At 43.6% G+C, this 23,537-nt stretch overlaps 1 protein-coding gene across 1 annotated transcript in view; it reads left to right on the top strand.

The window, feature by feature from the left end:
- SHISA9 (shisa family member 9) overlaps positions 1 to 23,537 on the top strand; it is a 336,834-nt gene that overhangs the window by 301,592 nt on the left and 11,705 nt on the right. Inside the window, exon 3 of the mRNA XM_019011378.4 lies at positions 1,907 to 2,062. Coding sequence (XP_018866923.3) covers positions 1,907 to 2,062 — 156 coding nt within the window. The remainder of the gene's footprint in view (positions 1 to 1,906; positions 2,063 to 23,537) is intronic.

Below are 23,537 nucleotides of genomic sequence, written 5' to 3'. Positions count from 1 at the left end.
CAAGGGTGTAGAACCTGTGGATACAAAGAGTCAACTGTCTTCCGTCTAGGGCTGCATTCATGCTACAAAGGCAGAGTTGAATAGTTAAAACAGAGACTGATGGCCTACATAGTCTAAAATACTTACTACCAGGCCCTTTACAGAAAAAGTTTGCCGACCCCTACTCTAAACTTGTCGCAGTCCATGTGAACTTTGAAGTATCATCATTTCATAAAGTTATCCCCGTGTTGAGGCAAGGGGCTGGTCTTTGGACTTCAGTGTCAGCGGGACATTGGTTGCTGACCACTTGAGGATGAGGTGTGTGAAGCATATTGACCCCAGGGCAGTGGCTCCTATCAGCCAAGAGCAATTCTCTGGGTATTGAAGGCAGCTGTGAGCTGTTAGCAGCCAACATTTGCAGCAGCTGGGAAATGGGTTCATATACTAGATAAAGGGGATCTTTCAAGGCACCACTGGCAACCACTGCAGTGCATACCTGGATGGACACACGTGCTTCATGAAGCCAGAGGGAACCCATACTTTCCACCTCAAAGTGAGCCATCATTATCTCCCAGTGATGGGATGGATAGACAGGAGGTGAGACCCATTCCCATTTGGGTCTCGCCTCCTGTCTATCCATCCCATTGCTCTCAGGATGAAGATGGTGACACTTACCAGTATTCACTGGGTCCTGCCACCCTCTCCAACCCCACCTCATTCCAGTTTCCTTACACTGTATTCTCTAGCTGTGCATGGCCAGAGCTCAGAGGGCAATTCCTTCCGTTGCTGAGCACGTTGGGTTCCATCCAGCTCCACGGCTTTTGCTCATGCTGCTTCCTCTGCCTGAAATACCCTCCCTCGTATCTTCCACCTTCCACCACACTGAACTATTATAACAACCCTCCTTCCTGTAGATCTCAGCTCACAAAAACCTTCCTGAATCTCTCTTTCCTTGAATCTCATTTCCCTTTAAGTAGCCAATATTTAGTTTGTCTTTACATTTGTTTGTGTCTTGTGCAAACTTGTAGTATGCAAAAATATACACATAGATTATTTTACTTAACAAAAAATGCTATACTATTTGCTTTCCTTTAAAGCTTCCTTTTTTCCCTTTAACAATATAAACCATAAGAAACTGTTCAAGTTTTCCTTCATTTTTTCTAACACCTGAATGATATTCCATCATATGTGTACATACTATGTACATCATATGTATTATAATAATTCATTTAAGAATTCCCATATTGATATGAGCTCAGATTGTTTCTGTGTGTGTATGTGTTTTCATTTTTACAAATAATGGTGCAAAAACATCTCTGAACAAATATCCTTACGTGCTGATGCTTTTATTTCTGTAGGCTCAGTTGCTAAAAGTGGTATTGTTCAGTCAATATATACATACGCTTTACGTTTCAATACTCAGTGCCTGATTTCTTCCTGCAAATATAGCAAATTGCATATCCACCAGCAGCTTTAGGAGGCCTCCCTGTGCTCAGCATCTCTGCCAGTACTCATGTCCTTCAATCCCTTTAACATCTGCCAATCTGTTGGCAAAGGAATGGCTTCTCATTGTTCTTGTGACTTCCATTTCTTTGACTGTTACTGAGGTTGGGCATCTTTTTATACAAACATCATTTCAATGACAAAAATAACCTCTCTACTGAAAGGACCTTAACATGTTAGTTTAACATGTTTTGAGCACATCCTTTGAGATGATGTCAGAAAAACACCCACCTGTCCTCATTTGCTCTCCAGTGAAGATTATAAACTCATTTGTGTCCCATGTATCTGTGAACCCTCTGCTGTTTTGCAACTTGCGTCCCTAAAGGGTGGGGAGAGTTTTGGTCTCCAGTGATGTGGTGATGGGAGGGAAGGTAGATGGTTCTGCCCTGTCTGTGACAATCTCCTTCTGTGTCTTCACTTCCAGATGCCACCCAGATGAACAACGCAGTGCCCACCTCTCCTCTGCTCCAGCAGATGGGCCATCCACATTCGTACCCGAACCTGGGCCAGATCTCCAACCCCTATGAACAGCAGCCACCAGGAAAAGAGCTCAACAAGTACGCCTCCTTAAAGGCAGTCGGTAAGTGCCACCTGAGGGATCTTTTTTTCTTTCTCCTCTTTGCTCTCCTTTGCTGCTTCTTGTAGATCTCTTTATCTCCAGTTTTCTTTCCTAATTACTTTTTCTAGCTCTTTTTTTCTCTCTTTCTGCTTTTCTCTGCCTCTATCTCATTTTTGTTCTGTCTATAAATATGTATATCTATATATCTATGTCTGTCTATGCATTCATTCATCCATCCATCTACCTATCCACTCTATCTATCCATCCATTCATCCATCCACCTATTCACTTATCCATCTATCTACCTACATATGTATTATCTATCTGTTTGTCCATCCATCCATCCATCATCCATCCATCTACTATTCACTTATCTACCTATTATCTATTGAATCTATCTACCTATTATCCTATCATCTGTCTGTCTATCATCTATCAATCCATCCACCCATCCACCTATTCACTTATCCATCTATCTACCTACCTTTGTATTATCTATCATCCATCCATCCATTCTTCTATCCATCTACCTATCCACTTATCTATTATCTATCTGTATCATCTGTCTACCTATTATCTATCTATCGTCTATCTAACTACCTATTATCTATCTATTTATCATCTCTCTATCTACCTATTATCTGTCTGTCTGTCTGTCTATCTATCTATCTATCTATCTATCTATCTATCTATCTATCTATCTATCTACCCATCTTCTGGGTCTCTCTATCTGGGACCCAGGTTTCTAAGGACCAGAGACCCTCAGCTGCTTTCTCTGACCTAGAACAAGTTCTACACTGCTGTGTGAAGCAGGGTGGCTGGGCGAGGGGCACATGTGCGGTGAGGGCTGTTTCCTGGGGAGAAGAACCTGGATGCTCATTTGGTCCCACTGACACTTTAACCCCTTTACCATCTCGATCTACCCTAGTTGATCCTCAGGGAATCTTGACATAGAATCTAGGTCTCTCCATCTCAGAAATGCCTTACACTTTAGTGGGTAACACCCTTCACCTACAAAGTCCATCCCATTTCTAAGAAGTTGGTAAACAATGCACGTTCCTATCCCAGGCAACTTCTGCTCTTCAGGATTTAAATATTTACGGGAGTGGGCAGCCTGGGGCTACTACTAATGGAGTTCTTACCAAGTGCAAGACATTGAATTAAACCCTTGTTTTCTCATAGTGATTCCAAGGTGAAGACACAATGATTATCCCAATTACCAGATTAGAAAACTGAGACTCTAAGAGGCTAATATAACTTGCCCAAGTCAAGCAGCAGTGGGTGACAGAGCTGAGAATTGAACCCTATTTTTATCCCTCCAGAGCCACTTCTTCCACCACTGCCCTGGTTCCTTCAGTTCATTCTTCAATTTAAACATGAGGGGGTGTGATAGTTACCCTGACAGTGACTGAGGCTCCTGAACAGTTTTCTCATAAAAGGGTTCTGTTGGATAGAAGCAACAGCCACAGAAAGCAATTCCTGACTCCTGATTTGGCTGTGGCAACCTCAGGTTCCCTAAATCAATGGTTCTCACATGTGGATGCCAATTACTAGAATCACCTGGAGAGCAGGTAAAATATAAGGATGCCCCAGGTCCACCCTGGAGATTTCAATTGAACTGGTTGAGGATAAGATTCAGACATGGGCATTTTTAAAGCACTCTGTGGCTGTTTCTAGTGTGAAGCCAGGGGTGACAGCCATTCATGAAAACCACTTCATCAGTCCCACATCCAGGAAAACCAAATCCTACTTCAAATGCTTGCTCTGAATTTCCTCTTCTAATGACCTTAATACATGGGGGAAATTCCTTTTCTTTCCTTCTCACTGTGTCCTGTGAGCTCTAAGTTTTTCTCCCTGTCTCAGAGGAGAGATTTTAAAGCCAGGTTTTCCACTTAACCTGATTCTTCTGAGTCTATTCCTTGGGGAGCTAGAAAGAGCCAAACAGATGTGAGTTCAAATCCTAGCTCTACTGCTTACCATCTGTGTAGTCTTGGGCAACATTTGGCCCCTTTTTAAGGTCTCAGTCTTCTAATCTGTAAAATGGGCCTAAGGATGCCTGTGATGACTCATATTATAGACTGGTAAAGGACATTCATTCAACATATATTTGTCACCTCCCTTCTCCAGAGCTCCCTGGTCTTGTTTCTAGTAGCCCCATGGATGAATCCTTTTCTGATTTCCATCTTAGAGCATGCTCAGATATCATAGGAAGGTCTTCTTCTTCTTTTTTCTTTTTTGAGACAGAGTCTCAGTGTGTCACTCTGGCTGGAGCGCAGTGGCACGATCTCGGTTCACTGCAACATCCGTCTCCGGAGTTCAAGTGATTCTCCTGCCTCAGCCTCCCGAGTAGCTGAGGTTACAGGCATGCACCACTATGTCTGGCTAATTTTTTTTTTTTTTTTTTTTTTAAGTAGAGATGGGTTTCTCCATGTTGCTCAGCTGGTCTCGAACTCCTGACCTCAAATGATTTTTCCAGCTCGGCCTCCCAAAGTGCTGAGATTGCAGGTGTGAGCTACTGCACTTGGCCAGGAAGGACTTCTTTAAACATTCTCCTTTTCCAACACGGAGTCCTCACCTTCCCAGCAGAATTGACTGTCAGAAGCTCCGAAGCATTAGAACAATTCACTTTAAGTGGAATCCAATTTATTGGTAGAGGTCCTTCTACTCTTTAGTTATTCATAAAATTTATTTGTTTATCTATTCTCACATAGTTTTGGTTCCCAAAAAACTCTGGGCAGGCAGAAAACCCCACAAACCATATACTGTCTTTTATTATCAACTGTTTATCCTATTTTCTCCCCCCACTGCCAAGCCCCTCATTGGAGATGGGATGAGAGATACTTGCTGATCGATTTCAGTATGAAATATGCTAATCCTGTTATAAACTAACACCAGAACCCAAAGCACTGACACAACCATGTGTCTAAGATGCCTGTGGTAACCATAATCAACACACATCAGATTCACAAAACAAGCATTTTGGTGCCTAGCATAGGGCCAGGCACTTACTAGGTGCTTAGCCAGTGCTTATACCAGAAGTCTATATTTGGGAATTCATGTTCCCTGATCTCTTAGGATTTCCAGATGGAATCATTCAAATAGTGACTGAGCCAAATTTGTAATACCAAGGACACAGGATGTGCAAACTGACACAGGCTTTTCTAAATCTGAAGGCTTGTAAGACCCTACGTACTGGTTACCCATGTTTCACATTGAATTTCTATGCCCAGCTCAACCCTCATTATGTCCCATGACCACAGATTCCTTCTATTCCATATTGCCTGTTTGCACAGCATATGCATCCTAACTGCATTCAAATATACTCAGTGTTACTAGGAAGGGATGAGGGCTGTTACCTAGGAGAGCAAGAGTCACGGCATCTTTGCCAGTGTAACTGTGGAAGCCTTCATATGCTATTTGGTGGCCCACTTCCCTTTCTGAGCCTTGCAGTTAGATGATAAATAACATATGCCATTTTATTTTATTCTTCTTTAGGCATTTAAAAAATCAACAGGCCAGGAGTTGAAGACCAGCTTGGCCAATATGGCAAAACCCTGTCTCTACTGAAAATACAAAAATTAGCCAGGCATGGTGGCAGGCACCTGTAATCCTAGCTACTTGGGAGGCTGAGGCATGAGAATCACTTGAACCTGGGAGGCGGAGGTTGCAGTGAGCGGAGATGGGGCCACTGCACTCCAGTATGACACCCAGTCGCTCCCTGGGAAAATAGCAGAGGGATATTCTAACAGAAATTCCTTGATTTTATCCAAGATTTATGTGGAGCTCCTCTACATAGCAAATGTCTGCAGTGCATTTGGGATTAAATTTTCAGTGTGAAAATCATTTCACACTCTTTGAGTAACCCTCTGTTCATAAATCAGGAACTTCTGAAATGTTTGTTGAATGAATGAATGAGCTTGTCTTTGACAAGAATAGAAAAAAAGAATAGCTTGGTTGTAAGGAAGCACCCTTATACTTCCTAGAAAACTCTGAAGCATCCCACGTGGGGCATGTTCCCCAGTCCTAGATGGGGTTGATGTACCCCCTGCTGTTCTTCATCCTTTTTTTCTGACCACTGTGAGAGTTCTCAGGGCTTTCTCTGAGACATAGATGGTCTTGTGAATCTGGAGGGCCAATGAGGAGCAGACTGAGGGATTGCTTGACTCAATGGGTTAGCCAGGAATCCAGCATCTGCCTGCACAAATAAAATGCAAATCCCATAATAAATGTTCTTTCAAGGGTTCTTTGTTAAAGCATAATGTGATCATGGTGTGAATGATGAAATGCATTTTATTAATGAAATCATTACCAGCCAGGAGAGAAGTTGTTTAGAAAATGGTTTGCCATTGAAACTTCTGCAACCTCCGATAACCAGATTCATTTTCTAAATATTTCAATCCAGAGAATAAGGAGACGTTAGACAATCTTTAGGGTTAACTGGTAAGCTCAAAAATACTTCTGGAAAATGAATTTCTCTGGGAAGCTTTAATATCCAGAGTGCTGGGAAGATGATCAGAAGCTCTGTCTCACTCAGACTCTAACTGTACTTAGCTGGATGACTTTGAGCAGGTCAATGAAGCTCTTGGACTTCAGCTTCTTCATATGAAAAATGAGAAAACTGAACTATAAGATGTCCAAGTTCCATTTTAATTTTAAAATTAGAAAATTAAATAATTCTACTCATTCTAGTTATTAGAATGCCTTAAACATGTCCCATTCATTTCCTGCCAACTCAGGGAAAAAACGGTTTGAATAAAGGGTGGTAATGTTGGTTGTTCCTGAGGCAAATTCTCCCCAAACCTGCCTTCCTTTCTATTTTATTGTATTTTATTTTTGTTTGCTTGTTGGGATCACCCTCACTCATGTTTAAAGAGACCTCTTTTCTTTTCTTTTTCTTTTTCTTTTTTGTTTTGTTTTTTTGAGACAGAGTTTGGCTCCTATCACCCAGGCTGGAGTGCCATGGCGCAATCTCAGCTCACCACAACCTCTGCCTCCTGGGTTCAAGCAATTCTCCTATTGAGAGATTTGGACATGCACCACTTAGTCATACATGGCATGTAACTGCAGAATGGTTTCTGTTCCCAAGGGGTTCACTGCCCAGCTCTTGGTAAAATATTAGCACGCACTGGGGAAGTGTTAGTGGCTAAACCGTATAGGACTTTGTACCAGAAGGGATGATGACTTTGAATTATTCCTTCAGTTGTTCATTCATTCTCCAAACATTAAGTCTGGTTTCCCTTGACTGCAGGTCCCACTGAGGCATGAACCAAATCTGTCCCATTTGTCAATGTATCCCCAGCACCTAGTGTCATGTGGGGTGCTTAGTAAGGACTCCCAACACATATTTGTAAAACTAGTGAATAATACCATATGAGAAGCACCTTATTTAGCCTGAGAGGGGCCTTAGAGAATCAGCAGGATAGCAGAATATAGCACGGCCTCTGGAATTGGTCAGGGCTGAGTTTAAGACCCAGCTTGGACATTTATCAAGTAATTGGAGAAATTATTTAACTTCCTCAGGTCTCAGTTTCTCCTTCTGTAAAATGGAGATAATAATGATAACACACAGATAATGGCTTAGAAAATTTGATGATACAGTGTAGGTAAAGTTCTTAGCCTGACATATGTCAGTCCTCAGCAAATACTGCAGCATATTAAAGACCCAGACCAGAGTTATCTGTGGTCCTCATTTTCCCCTGATCTCGGAGATACGCTGGTACCTGGATTAACATGCAATTGCCCACATTTCATTTTGAGGGAGAAAGGGTTAGTTCCATATTCTTTACTCCAGTCTGATGGGAAAGACATACATGAAATTTAACTCATGTCAGGGATCCGATAAAACAAGCAGGCAAGCAAGCAAGCAAGCAAACAAATGGCTTTTCTAAGCTGTCCTAAGGACCCTCAAAGAATCAGTCTAGACCTCTTCAAGTTCTCCATCTTCAGGGTGGACAATAAAATTTGATGCCCAGGCATATAGATACTGTAATGCTAGCCATCAGAGAAATATTCTGTTTCAATACAATCCATCAGAGAAATATTCTGTTTCACTCAATTGACTCTCCTTACTAAAGCAAAAATGTAATGTGGATTTAAACATTTCCCACCAATGTTGAGGTTGAGAAGTGTGTCTTGTTATAGACCAAGCCAAAAATGTAACCTGAAAATCCAGTTAAGCATATAAGTTCCCTGGCCTGAGGTGCCCATATGGTTACAATATGGGAGCCTACCTTGTGATTCTTCACAGGCCAAAGTTTGCAAGACAGACGTCTTTATGAAAATATCCCTAGGCCAGGTGCGGTGGCTCACACCTGTAATTCCAGCACTTTGGGAGGCCAAGGCGATGGATCACGGGGTCAGGAGATCGAGACCATCCTGGTTAACCCAGTGAAACCCCGTCTCTACTAAAAATACAAAAAAATTAGCTGGGTGTGGTGGCACATGCCTGTAGTCTCAACTACTTGGGAGGCTGAGGCAGGAGAATGGCGTGAACCCAGGAGGCGGAGCTTGCAGTGAGCCGAGATCACACTACTGCACTCCAGTCTGGGCAACAAAGCGAGACTCTGTCTCAAAAAGAAAAAAAAAAAAAAAAAGAAAATATCCCTAAAGCTCACTTGGTGGTTCAGAGAGGGATGATTGGTACTTCCAGAACTGGAAAAGATCACCCTTTCACCCTTTTATGTAATTCCTGATGGGCTTTGCAAACAGAAAGTTGCCTGCACATTGACATTTATCTTTCATTAGCCGCTTGTCCAGTTTTTCCTCTAGGTTTCTGATTATTGAACTCCTAAGTGACCAAAGATTCATGATCATGTGCCCTTAAGATGGCTCAATGCAACCTTGGCCATTGAGTGTAAGAAAGAGACAGGATGTACCAGCATCATTGATAAAATGCGGCGTGACTTCATTTCTAATACAAAATTTTAATTTTATTAAAAAAAATTGTGTTGCTATTTGACAGATGATTGACATTTTGCCAGAATCACAATGCATTTTCCAATAGCACTTTTTCAAACAACAGCAACAATACACTTCAATATGGCAGGAATTCCCTCTTTACTCTTGGAATCATGAGTGAAAACTCTAAAAGCCATACATGAGGCACTTGGCCATGGATTGGCCTCTACTAGTTTAATTTATTTTCAGGTTAGGGCAGAAAGGGGGCTAACATCACTGAACTCATAAACAGCACACCTCTGAGGGAGGCATCAGTCCCCCCCATTTTGCAGATGGGGAAACAAGCTTAGCATAGTTATTTCCCCATAATCCATACTTTTAGTAAATGGCAGAGCCAAGACTCATATTCAAGAGTGCTTGACTTGGAATCCTATGTTCTTTCCATGAAACTATGCTGTCTTCTGCAGAGAAATTTCTAGCATCTAAAGTATGTAACCAGGCAAAAGAAAAGCTGGGGAAGCCTATCCCCTGCTCTTCTGGGGGAAGGAGAGCTTACCAAGGTACTCATCATTTTTCTTTGTTTGAAAGTAAAAGTTTGGCTGGGCACAGTGGCTCATGCCTATAATCCCAGCACTTTGGGAGGCCGAAGCGGGCAGATCACTTGAGATCAGGAGTTCGAAACCAGCCTGGCCAACATGGTGAAACCCCATCTCTACTAAAAATACAAAAATTAGCCAGGTGTGGTGCTGCTCGCCTGTAACCTCACCTACTTGGGAGGCTAAGGCAGGAGAATCACTTGAACCCAGGGGGCAGTGGGGGTGGAGGTTCCAGTGAGTCGAGATTGTGCCACTGCACTCCAGCCTGGACAACAAAGCAAGACTCTGTCTCAAGAAAAAAAAAAAAAGTAAAAATTTCCCTATGATGTTGAGTATAATTGAAGTCTAGTGTATTTGAGGTATGCTATACTGGAGGTATATTTTACATACAGTGACATACACAGTTCATAGTTTTACAATAGTGTGATTGTTTTAAAAAAAGCATACACTTGGTTATCCACACCCAATAAAAATGAGAAATATTTTCGTCACACTCAAAGTTCCCTCATATCTCCTTCCTTTTAATACCTTAGGTCTACTTCCTCTTCATGAGCATTTTTCACCCTCAAAGTATTTTTCTAATGTCCATGAGTGTGACCAAGTGCACAGTGGAGGCTTAACTACATGTTCCGTAGCCTACACATCATCTTATTAAATGCCCTATTGTCAATGAACTTATAAATGAAAATTCATTATTGTAATAGCTAAGCCCTATCTGAGGTAATGGGAACAGAGGTGACAAAAGAATGGTTCCTGCCTTCAAGGCAAACAGCAATGGATTTGATTTGGGGTTCAGACGGCTTCCCTGGAGTCAGCGACTTGGTGGCTTGGTCAGCGTGTGGCCACCCACACAGGAAGAATGGGGGTCACACCACTATTTCCAGATGACCCTGGCTATGGGGGAGAAGAGAACCGAGTCATCCTGGGTGGGCCCGACTCAGTTTTAACTTCCTCACTCTTCTCTCTTCTGTTGCTCCAATTGTCCCTCTTGTGAGTGATGAGGGGTGTACAGTTCAGATCCACGGGGGGGATGTGGCAATTTGAGCATCCTTTGGCACACCTGGGGAGGCCAGCCAGAAATGTTTAAATGGGGCCAGATCTGTGCTCTGTAATCATTCAGATGACAGACTGTTCCCTGCGCCTTCACTCAGCCTGATATATCTCTGGAAATAGTGCCAAACTGTTGAGGACTTGGTCTTTCTAGGTAGATGCCTAAGAAAGGAAAGAGCTAGGACCACACGCTGATTGGCCAGGTCTCCAGCCAATGAGGAGAGGTCTCGTGGGTAGGTTTGCCCCACTTTAAGCAAAACCCAATCTTACAGAGAAGAACTATCAAAGAAAAAAAATGCGAGGTTGGGGGGTGGGGTTTGGGTTGGGTATAGCCTTGGCCAATTCTCAGTATCCTTCATTTTATGAAAGGAGTCATTATGGAATTCTGTTAATAATGTTAGATCTCCCAGGGTTCATTCGGGACATCTGAAAGGGAATTCAATTCGGATAAACTGATTTATAATGAAAACTCCAGGCACACACCTGTTCTGTAAAGCAATGTATTACTCATTATGGGATTCTCAGATAACAAGCTTGATCTCGTTACTGTTTAGAATTTCCCTACCTTAGAAAGGGTGACTCTGTGGATAAAATTGAACGCATTCCTTCATTCAGTCATATTTTCCAAACACAGAATGTGTGTTAGGTACTGTGGTAAGGTAGCCCCCACCCCATGGGGCCTATCACCCAGCATTTAAAGTCGCAGTCAGTAGAGCCTGTCCCAACCTTGAATCTGGGGCTAAAAATGTGCCCCTTTTCAGGAGGGGGATTGCAGTGGAACACGATCAAAGTCTATCTCTTGTCATCAGAGTGTAGTCTTGAGCCAAGGTGAGCTCATATAACTCAAAATTTCCTTTCTTTCTAAGCAGGTTGAAATTTACAGCCAGATTTTCTACCTAAGAATTATCTCTCTGCCTTACGTAACTGAAAATATCTCGGCCTTTTTCAGGAGGCTTCTTTTGATCTTCTGTTGGGTGTTAACGTGAGGCTGCTTCAAGGCCTTGCAGAAAGAGGTACACACATAGCTGCATTTTCACATGTGGCTCCCTTCCCTGTTCCCTGGGTCCCCTGAGGCCTGCCCCTGCTTGGAGGCTGCAGCAGGGGCAGCCAACAGGACCTGGGTGTGAGGGCATAGTGAACATGGGTGCCCTGCAAACAGATCATCAGCATTTCTTGATTGTTATTTTTTTAGGAAGTTCTGATGGTGACTGGGCAGTATCGACACTTAAGTCACCAAAAGGTACTGTACAGCTTTTTCTAGCTCTTTTGTCCAGGTGTTGTCAAATTTAGCATTAAATAATGAAGGGATAGAGAGTCCTGGTGTCTGTGTGACCTGTGCACATGTGTGTCTGCATAGGGTGGCATCTGCAAGTCCGTGTAAGTTCCAGTGTGTAGGTGTTTGTGTGTGTGCATCTAGCAATTGTTGGACAACGTGGTAGCCCTCACTTCCCAATATTTGTTGCCTGATGGAAAATATCACTATGAGAAATCATGCCAGGTAAGGTGAAGTATGTTGATTTTTCTCAGAAAGCTGCAATGGCAAATGGCAAAACACAAGGTAAATTAATGGGGGCGGGGCGGGGGAAGAACACAGCTTCTGAGGGAGAGATAAACATAATCAAGTTATTGGCCAAGGGTCTTGGGAATGATTAGCCTTTTAGAGAACAGAATGCTATTTTCAACTTTCCTGGGACAGCGTGGTGAGCAGAGAGGGTTAAGAAGTTGGTCGACTTGAGTCTGTGAGTTAACCCAGCTGGGTGACCAGACCAGGTGGCAGCTATCATTAATTAGCGCCCTACTATGTGCCAGAGGACTGGCCCTTTACATCATTTTATCATTTAATTCTATGATGAGCAGGCTGTGTAGGCATTGTCATCTGCATTTAGAAATGAGGACATGATGTCTAAGTATGGATAAGTCTTGCTGGTCTAGAGTCATGTGACTATTCAGTGGTAGATCTGCAGTTTGAACCTCTATCAGTCTGACCCTTATTCTAAGCTATTTTCCACTAGGGTGTAATGGAAGCAGCTCTTTTTAGAATAGACCAGAAACACCCTTCTCCATATGCTTTGTTGGACTTGGTGGAGAAGTAACTGACCTAAGGAGGTGGAGGTAGAACTATTTATCTATTTATTTATTTATGAGACAGAGTCTCACTCTGTCACCCAGGCTAAAGTGCCGTAGTGCGATCTTGGCTCACTGCAACCTCCTCCGCCTCCCAGGTTCAAGGGATTCTCCTGCTTCAGCCTTCTGAGTAGCTGGGATTACAGGCACATGCCACCGTGCCCAGCTAATTTTTGAATTTTTTTTTTTAGTAGAAATGGGGTTTCACCATGTTGGCCAGGCTGGTCAAAATCCTGACCTCAGATGACCCACCTGCCTTGGCCTCCCAAAGTGCTGGGATTACAAGCATGAGCCACCATGCCTGGCCAGTAGAACTCTTTAATGAGCTCGAACTGGGGAAAATTAGGAGACATTGCAAGGATATCAGCAAGAAACTGGTGTATTAGTCTGTTTCAATGCTGCTGATAAAGACATACCCAAGACTGGGCAATTTACAAAAGCACAAGGTTTATTGGACTCACAGTTCCACGTGGCTGGGGAAGTCTCACAATCAGGGCAGAAGGGAAGGAGGAGCAAGTCACATCTTATGTGGATAGCAAAGGGAGAGCTTGTGCAGAGAAACTCCCATTTTTAAAACCATCCGATCTTGTGAGACTCACTCACTCTCACAAGAACAGCACAGGAAAGACCCACCTCCATAATTCAATCATCTCCCACCGGGTTCCTCCCACAACACCTGGGAATTGTGCGAGTCGCAATTCAAGATGAGATTTGGGTGGGGGCACAGCCAAACCATATCAATAGTCGTGGCCATTTTTTTTTTTTTTTTGCCCTTTCTAAAGATTATTCTGGCTTCTAAGTGGAGACTGGATTAGGGGACTGTGGACTAGAGTTGCAGACACCCACTGGAAGGCTCTTGCAGGTGGGTGGTGACCTGCACTGGGGTGGGTAGAGGATGGAGAGAAGAAAATGGAGTGGAAGGATCATTGAGAGACTACAAAAAGTACTGAGTGAGGAGGGGGAGGGACCATGAGACCAATGGTTCTCACGTTGTAACCAGCTTGAGCACACATCAGCATCACTTGGAAGGTTGTTACAAACCCAGATTCCTGGGCCTTACCCAGGAGCACCTGATTCACTAAGCCTTGGCTCAGAAACATCCTGAGTTGTTGCAGGGAGGAGAGTGCATTCTATTCCCTCATTGGGAAAGAGAGCTTTACATCAGTGTGTTTAATGAGAATCCCCTGACTACCTGGCTGTTGCCTTCAGAGAGACAGATTTTTGGGTTTTGCATTAGATAATAAGTATTCACATGTCAAAGTCCATTTTTAGAAATGCAAACAATTTGGAACATGACAGACCTCCTAATTTGAGGCATTAACTTTTTTTTTCCCTCCCTGTGAAAAACAAAGCCGTTATGATCTCTGTGACGGCATTTGGAGGCAGCCTGCATTTCTGTCCTTATATCATCCTTTTGTTGTCGGATGCATTTAGAACATATTTCAGTTTAGGTTAAAAGCAAGGAGCTGTTTTCTACCCAAACCAAGCTAACTTCACCTGTCCTGCTAAAGGCACCTTTATCCTGCCTTGTCGGGGGAGAGGAAAAGTGGTCCCAGTGAGAACCAAGTTCCTCTGGGGTCATTGGTCTGCCTCTAGTGTTCTCTACTCAACCTCTAGACCCAGACTCTAGATGAGGTATGGTAGCAAGGTTAGGGAGTTTGTATGCCCCCACCTTCCACATCCTGCCACTTTCTTAAAAGGGAGAGAGACAGGCTGGGTGAGGTGTCTCACGCCTGTAATCCCAGCACTTTGGGAGGCTGAGGCGGGCAGATCACCTGAGGTCAGGAGTTTGAGACCAGCCTGACCAACATGGTGAAACCCTGTCTCTACTAAAAATACCAAAATTAGCCAGGCGTGGTGGCACATGCCTGTAGTCCCAGCTACTCAGGAGGCTGAGGCAAGAGAATCGCTTGAATCCGGGAGATGGAGTTTGCAGTGAGCCAAGATCACGCCACTGCACTCCAGCCTGGGCGGCAGAGCGAGACTCTGTCAAAAAAAAAAAAAGAGACACGTTGGATATGATGGGCTTAGACTCAGACATATATGGGTTCCAATACAGGCACCATCATTTGCTAGTCTTGTTATCTTCAACCTCTCTGATCCCCTATTTTCTGATCTGCAAAATGGAGACCATCATATCACCTACCTCCCAGGTCGTTGTGAGATAAGGTGTTTAAAACACATGTCGTAGTACCTGGCATATGGAAAGTAATAAATGCATGCAGGTTATTACTGGTATTAGTAGTACTGTTATTATCAGATGAGCAAATTAAAGGCTCTGAAAAGCCTTGTGGTAATAAAAACTGGTGAACTCTTTTTAACCCACCATTTCCCAAACACTTTTGACATCTGATCTCTTTGCTCTTAAGGAAGACCGATGAACATCTTAACATTCAGTGGCATGAATGTTGCTGGGAACCTACTTTGGGAACATAGGGCATGGGCAGCGAAGTAGGTAGAGGTGCAGATGTCACTGGGGAGCAGTGGGGGAGATGGGAAAAGGAAGAGGTAGCTGTCAAGGAGAAAGGACAAGGTCCTTGAAGATACAAGTTTCTTACTGCCACCTGCATTGATAATGACTCCCTTTGGAGTGTGTCTGCCAGGACAGGAAATGATAAACATCATGCTAGTTGGTACGATTTATTTTTCACCACCTAGGGCTTCCCATGCAAGTTGCCCCCTAGTGGTCACTGCTATTGATCCACCCACGCCCAGCCTTGGAAACAACTGTCACACCATTTCAAAATCCACCCACCTGTCACACCTGTTTAAAGTCCACCCTGGGCTGGGCGCGGTGGCTCACGCCTGTAATCCCAGCACTTTGGGAGGCCGAGGTGGGCGGATAACGAGGTCAGAGGATCGAGACCATCCTGGCTAACACAGTGAAACCCCATCTCTACTAAAAAGACAAAAAAAAAAAAAAATAGCAGGGAGTGGTGTCGGGCACCTGTAGTCCCAGCTACTCTGGAGGCTGAGGCAGGAGAATGGCGCGAACCCGGGAGGTGGAGCTTGCAGTGAGCAGAGATCTTGCCACTGCACCCCAGCCTGGGTGACAGAGCGAGACTCCGTCTCAAAATAAATAAATAAATAAATAAATTAATTAATTAAAATAAAATCCACCCTGGAAGACACCATCTCAAGCCCAGCAGACTGTCTTCACCAAGATGAAGCCGTGTCTTTGGAAATCTGTTTATTTTGCAAACAGAATCTTTAAACTTAAGCCCAGTGCTACAGCAACGCAATCAAATTAGGAGAAACTGCCAGCATAGACTGCAGTGTAATCTCTCTGCTTCTGACTAGAATCAGCCTGCGTCCCCCTTTCCAAGCTACATACGTGCTCCACGCTCCCATTTCTACCATTGCTCCAATAGAGGAAATCAGAGAATGTACTCTCTGTGGGTTTTGCACAGGGCTTGGCTTGGTATATAATAGGTGCTAAATAAGAGTAAAAGAGGCCAGTACTCACAAAGTCTCCATTTATCTCTGCTTTGGAGATAGCTCTTAGTCATCCTGATGGAATCTTTCAGAAGGAAATACACTTCACTAGGCCAGGCGTGGTGGCTCATGCCTGTAATCCCAGCACTTTGGGAGGCCGAGGTGAGCAGATCACTTGAGGTAAGGAGTTCGAGACCATCCTGGCTAACATGGAGAAACCTCATCTCTACTAAAAATAGAAAAATTAGCCAGGTACAGTGGCATGTGCCTGTAGTCCCAGCTACCTGGGAGGCTGAGGCAAGAGAATGGCTTGAAACGTGGAGGCAGAGGCTGCAGTGAGCCAAGAACATGCCACTGCACTCCAACCTGAGAGAGAAGGAAGGAAGGGAGGGAGGGAGGGAGGGAAGGAAGGTAGGAAGGAAGGAAGGAAAGAAAGAAGGAAGGAAAGACACTTCACCTAGCTTTTCTGCTTTTATACATGAGGAAACTGGGGTTTCCTAAAACCGCAAAAGAAAACTACATCACAACAGGGCCAGGGTCCAGACCTCAAAGAGGGGCTTGAGGACTTGACCCAGAATCACTGGAGATGCTTGTTACAAATGTAGATCCCGGGCCCACTCACTGCTAAGGAATTAGAACATCTGAGTGTTGTGTCCCAGTATTCATTTTTAAAATGCACCTCCTGGGTGATTCTTATGTACATTAGAGTTTAGACCTAGCTTTTCCTAATCCCCCACCCTAGATGCAATCGCAGTTTGCGACACAGCATCAGTTTACATACTGGCGTTCTTCCCAATGTATTTTTGCTGTTTGCTGAAATAAAACTCTTTTCTTAGTGGTGATTTGAGCTGGGGCCACAGCTGGACGGTAACAACATTGAAAGTGGATAGTCTTGGGTTTGGTTTCTTGCTCTGCCACTTATTGGCAGTGACAGAGTAATTTGTCAGCCAAATTATTTAACATCTCTGGACCTTAGTTCCTTCATCTGTCATGTGGAAAGAATGATATTGCCTGCCATGTCTCTTTAAGAGGGTTTAAATGAGACAATGTATGTAAAATCGCTAAACCGGTGTCTAGCCCATAGTAGATACTCAGTACATGCTAGTTCTTTCCTTCTTCTAAGAAAATTGACTTAGCCCAATGAGAAATGCTCATGCAGGAGGCACAAGACAATAGACAATGTGCAATAGGGTTACAGTTCCATTGGAGTGCATGCATCCTATAGACCATCCCAGGGGAGGGAACACCCGTCTAAAGGCAGCTTTAAAACATTACTTCATGAAATTTGGGCTTTTGCAATTTCCTGATTTTGGTTATTGGTTTGGTCATGAGCCGCCGGGTGCAAAGCAGGTGGAAGACAGGAGGGTGATGTGAGGTGAAGTTTTTTAATAAAAATCAAATCCCACTCGCTCCTGAGTTCAGTCCCCTTTGAAAAGCACACAGCAAGTGCTGGGATTTTGATGAGCTTCCTTGGGAACCCATAGGGCATGAAATGAATGCGCAGAGAGGGTTCTCTGGTTTGTAGAAAACGCTCTTGCATCAAGATTGCAATAAACATTTGACTAGTTTGGCCGTGTGTCCTTCCGAGACTAACCCAGCCAGATCCTGTTCATTCCAAAGCCATCTTGCGTGACACTCACAGCACACACAGTAGGCAATCAACATATATTTTGTTAATAAATTATTAAATGAAACTGGGCATAGTGTTCAAAGGAAATTTTGTCTTTTCTGAAAAGGTACTGGGAAATGAGAATCAACCAGAGGGAAGTCTGGAAACCTGTATTCTAGACCCAATACTGGTTTATCCATGTGACAGTCTTGAGCTTGGTATATAACAGGTGCTAAAATTTCCTCTCCTGAAAAATGGAAAGCTTGAGACTATTAATTTTTTTGCCCCCTGAGCCTCTGTAAGTAAATATCCCAGGTTTTGCTCTGATTACCTTACCTTGTCATGTGCCCACCTCTGAACAAATTTGTAGGAGGAGGGCAAAGAAATGGAGAATGCCTGGGGCATGGGGAAGTGGAGGGATATGACATCCAAACCACATGGATTAAGAATAGGAGAGAGGCTTTGGGAGGCCGAGGTGGACAGATCACCTGAGGTCAGGAATTCAAGACCAACCTGGCCAACAGAGATGGTGAAATTGTCTCTACAAAAATACAAAAATTAGCTGGGCATGATAGTGGGTGCCTGTAATCTCAGCTACTCAGGAGGCTGAGGCAGAAGAATCACTTGAACCCAGGAGGCGGAGGTTGCAGTGAGCCAAGATCATGCCACTGCACTCCAGCCTGGGTGACAGAGTGAGACTCCATCTCAGAAAAAGAAAAAAAGAATAGGAAAGAGATACATCTCACCTGAAAATTGGGGGCTCTTCTTGGAAGTATGGTGAGTGAATGATTGGCATTTTTATCAGTCAGCTACTGCCGCAATAACACTGCCTAACAAATAACCTCAAATCTCATTGCTTAAAATGTATTTAGACCAGCATTTATTTAGATCAGGAGTCTATATTCCAGTGATTTCAGCTGATGTGGGAGGTTCTTCTTATCTCAGGTGATTTCACCCATCTCTCTGGGAGTTGGCTGGATGTTGGGTGATCTAGGCTGGTTTTAACTGGAATGACTTGGGTGACTTGACTCTGCTCCATGTGCCTCATCCTCAAATAAGGCAGCCCAGATATGGTCTCATGAGGGTGGGAGAGGTGCAAGAGAGAAATTCAAACCAGCAAGCACTTCTCCAAATGCCTGTATGTCTCATGTCTGCTAACATCTCTTAGTCACACGGAACAGAGTGTAGAGATGGAGAAAGTCAAAGAATTGATTCATGCATTAATCTAGCATAGGATCCCAAATCTCATAATTATCTATATTGACATGGTCCCAGGAAACTACAGCCAAGAGGAAGGTGACAAGTAGGGCTTAGAATTCTTTCCCTTAATTTGCTTCATTTAGAAAACCACCAGTTGTATGAAATTTCACCAGCTGGGAGGATGATTGGAAGACAGACCATGCAATGAATTTCTGGAAAAAAAAATCTCTATCTATTACAGCAATGCACAGGAAGGCAGTGAGTGGATGCATTTCCATCCAGAACCCTGTGTGGGAATTGGTGGGAGGGGATCTGTGCTCAGCCATGGCTGGAGAATGAGCCTGTCCACTGTTGTCCGGTAGCCTTTCAGAAGATGTTGACTGCACAGCAGGACTGCCTAAGTGAAGAGAGAAAGGGCCTGAGGTTTCAGAGGGCTCCTGGCAGCCACAACAAAGGGGGCCCATGGTACAGGCTGGACAGCTTTGTTGCAAAGCCCAAGCCAGGGGCTGTTTTAGAATTCTCCCTAGCAAAGGCTCCCTCCTCACTCTGGATTGATAGTTTGCCTATATATGGGATTTTAGAAAAAAAAAAAAAATCACAGTACCACCACCTGTTGGGAGCCTTCAGGGTTAAGACTAAAAAAGGGCCAGGCTCCTGGACGCCTTTTCCGGTTTTCTCTCTTAGAGCAATATGGCTTTGGGAAAGATATGGTGCCCTGTGGGGAGGGCCAGATGCCCCGTGCTTCTTTAGGACCTGGTTCATGTGCAGCCTCCGCTACTTGTGTCTCTGCAGCAAGGCCCGGAGGCAGGTGAAGTGCAACTAATTCGCCATAAAGACAAATCTTCCATCTACTCCCTGGTCCTCTCCTGCTTAGGAAACTCAGGCTTTTTTTTCCTGCCTTTCTTGTTTCTGTCTGCTGAGACAGCCTCTGGAATCTGCACAACTTTATACCATGTAGTTCAAAAGAAGAGAGAAATACCTGGACTTTTTTTTTTTTTTTAAACAACATGAACTCTTTCCCTATCACTTTTTAATTCAGCTTGTGAAGAAGAAGAAAGCAGAGACCGAGAAAACGGTCCTATATAAGTTAAATACTGTTTTATGGTACTAAAAGGTCCCACAAATACAGTGCTTAAGAGAAAGAAGTATTTCTTTTTTAAACAGCTTTATTGAGATATGATTCACCTATCATACAATTCACCCATTTAAAGTGTAAAATCCAATGGTTTTCAGAATGTTCACAGAATTGTGCAACCATCATTACAGTCAATATTAGAACATTTTCCTCATCCCAGAAAGAAACTCTATAACCATTAGTAGACATTTTCCATCTCTTACTGTCTTAGCAGTCCTCTCCCAGCTAACCCCTGGTTCAAGCAATGACTTGCCTATTTTGTGTCTTTATATATTTGCCTATTTTGGATATAGCTGTCTCATATGATAGACCTGTATTAGTTTGTTTCCATGCTGCTAATAAAGACATACCCGAGACTGGGTAGTTTATAAAGGAAAGAGGTTCAATGGACTCACAGTTCCACATGGCTGGGGAGGCCTCACAATCATGGTAGAAGGCCAAGGGGAAGCAAAACACATCTTACATGGCAGCAGGCAAGAGAGTGTGTGCAGGGGAACTCCCCATTATAAAACCATCAGATCTCGTGAGACTTATTCACTATCACAAGAACAGCACAGGAAAAACCCACCCCCATGATTCAGTTACCTCCCACCAGGTCCCTCCCACCAGGTCCCTCCCATGACACGTGGGAATCATTACAATTCAAGGTGAGATTTGGGTGGGGATACAGCCAAACCATATCATGACGCAAGGAGAGTAGTCCAGGTTGGTGGGCAGCCCTACTCCGAGTGGTCACTCCAGGACCCAGGTTCCTCCAACCTTGTTGCACTATGACTCTTACCATCTTGTCCTCATCTGCATTGTTATAGTTAGTTGCTGTCACTGTGTAATTCTGGCCTGGGGGAAGAGGGAAGAGAGGAGACCCAGAACAAGGATTTCTTTTTTTAAAGCAAGTCAGGTAAAGCAGAAATAGGACACATCACTTTTGCTATTATTTCATTGGTGCGATATCAGTCTCATGGCCAAATGTAGCTTCCAAGAAGGCTGGTAAATCTAGTTCTGAGTTGAGAGACCAAGTGTCCAAGAAAAAAAAGGCAGACTAAATCTGATCTGGGAGATAAGAAGCAGGCAGCCACAGCATCTTCTCTGATGGGAATGTACATTTCAGGAGATGTACCATGCACTGTGTATAATGTTCTGAGTTTTTACAAGCCTTGTCTCGTTTACTTCTACACTGCACTCCACAAGGTATATATCTATATATATACCACAAGGTATATATCTATATATATACCACAAGGTATATATCTATATATATACCACAAGGTACATATCTATATATATACCACAAGGTATATATCTATATATATACCACAAGGTATATATCCACAAGGTATGTATAACATTATCCTAATTTTATAATCTTTGTATTTTCTGATGACGACAGAAATAGCAGTTACTACCCTTTGAATACCTGCTGTGAGGCAATGACATTGGCCTTTTTTCAGGATGCAATGTCCTCTACACGATTCTCTTCAATACTCTCCATCCCCAGGCCACATAGGCCTGGTTATTTTAGTTTCAATTTTATAGGTGAAGCTTAGAGATTTGAACCCAGATCCATCTGCTGTCAAAGTTTATACTCTTTCCTCCATATAGTAAAGAAGATTTTGTAGCCACAAAAGTCAGACATGGCTGGGTGCGGTGGCTCATGCCTGTATTCCCAGTACTTTGGGAGGCTGAGGCAGGAGGATTGCTTGAGCTCAGGAGTTTGAGACAAGCCTGGACAACATAGTGAGACCCCCTTCTCTACAAAAATAAAAACAAAAATAGCCAGGCATGGTGGTGCATGGCCATAGTCCTAGATTCTCGGGAGGCTGAGGTGGGAGGATCACTTGAGCCCAGGAGGGTCAAGTCTGTAGTGAGCTCTGATCATGCCACTGCACTTCAGCCTGGGTGACAGAGTGAGATGTGCGTATTTCCAAACTTTGTTATCTGTCATATAAAACTGGTGCATTGAATCCTTCAAACTCCCAGCCATATCAACTCCTCTTTCCTTCTCAACATTCCCAGATCTCATTGTCTTGTTTTTCAAGACTGGGGGCTCTACCATAGCTTTCAAGAGCCTAGTGTAGGATTCAAAACCAACACGTTGGTTCTTTGTCATCATTTGTATCAGTCTGTTCTCATGCTGCGAATAAAGATGTACCTGAGACTGGGTAATTTATAAAGGAAAGAGGTTTGATGGACTCACAGTTCCACATGGCTGGGGAGGCCTCAAAATCATGGTGGAAGGCCACGGAAGAGCAAAAGCATGCCTTACATGGCAGCAGGCAAGACAGGGCATGTGCAGAGGAATTCCCCTTTATAAGTATTGTCAAAGGAGCAATATTCATTGTCCATTGCAGGCAACGTAGAATGCCTACATTGCAATATTCTACACTGCAGGCAAAAGCTTCCATAAATATTGAGTGTTATGGCCATAACTTGAGGCAGTGGAGCCAGGTGTCCTGGGTTCAAGTCTCAGCTCCATTTGTTGGATAAACAGCCAAAGCTCTCTGAGACTCAGTTTCCCCACTTATAAAATAAAACCAATGGTAACACCTACCTCATTAGGATGTTGAGAGTATTGAAGGGGATAGCAAATGTAAATTCCTAGTAAAGGCAGTAGCATAGAACACACACTTAAGAAAGGTGAGCAGTTACTCAGTTTGCCATTGACAAGAGTGGGGAAATAGAGAGGAAGTCCCTGTCTCTACTCAGACTTCTGATATACCCAAACAGTCTCTTTAATCAATCCCTGCCTTCTTCACCTGACTTTATTCTACCTCCCTCCCCCGAGCTAGGTCTGCTAAAGAGTATCCAGGTCTCTGCAAATTCTCAGACAGGAAAATGGATCCTAGTTCACCTGTCTGCGACATAAAAGCACTTAACCCGAGCTCCAGCCCTTCAATCCCTGTAAAGAACAGATCACTCAGTCTTCGGTGATACAGACTGAATGACCAGGAGATGAAACATCCTGCCCATTTCTCGTATTTCAGGGACTGTCATTGGAACTGGAATATCATCAGTGCTTTCCTTCTTTCATCACATGCATATTATTGCACCCCTGCTGTGTACCAGGCACTGGGCTGGATGTTGAGGATACAGCAGTGAGCAGAACAGACACAACCTCTGCCCTAAGTGGAGCTTTATATTCTGGTTAAGGGAGACAGAGCATACACAAGTAACCAAAAAAGATAACTTTATATAGTAATATGAGCTATGAACATATTAAAATAGGGATAGGTCATCAGAGCCATTGGTGGAGGTGTCTTCTTTGGGTATTAGGAGGGTTTTTCAGGAGGTAGCCTTTGGTCACAGGTCCAGATGACAAGAAGTAGTATTTAGGCAGAGGAAACAGCAGGGATGATGTCCAAAGGTCCTGAGATGGTGACAAGCTTGGCGTGTTCAGGAACAGAAAGGAATCTCATGTATAGTGGAATAGTACCCCCCTAAATCCTTGTCCAC

The sequence above is a fragment of the Gorilla gorilla genome, chromosome 18 (genome assembly GCF_029281585.2).
Source record: "Gorilla gorilla gorilla isolate KB3781 chromosome 18, NHGRI_mGorGor1-v2.1_pri, whole genome shotgun sequence".
NCBI lineage: Eukaryota > Metazoa > Chordata > Mammalia > Primates > Hominidae > Gorilla > Gorilla gorilla.
This window is presented reverse-complemented; position numbering and strand designations above follow the sequence as displayed.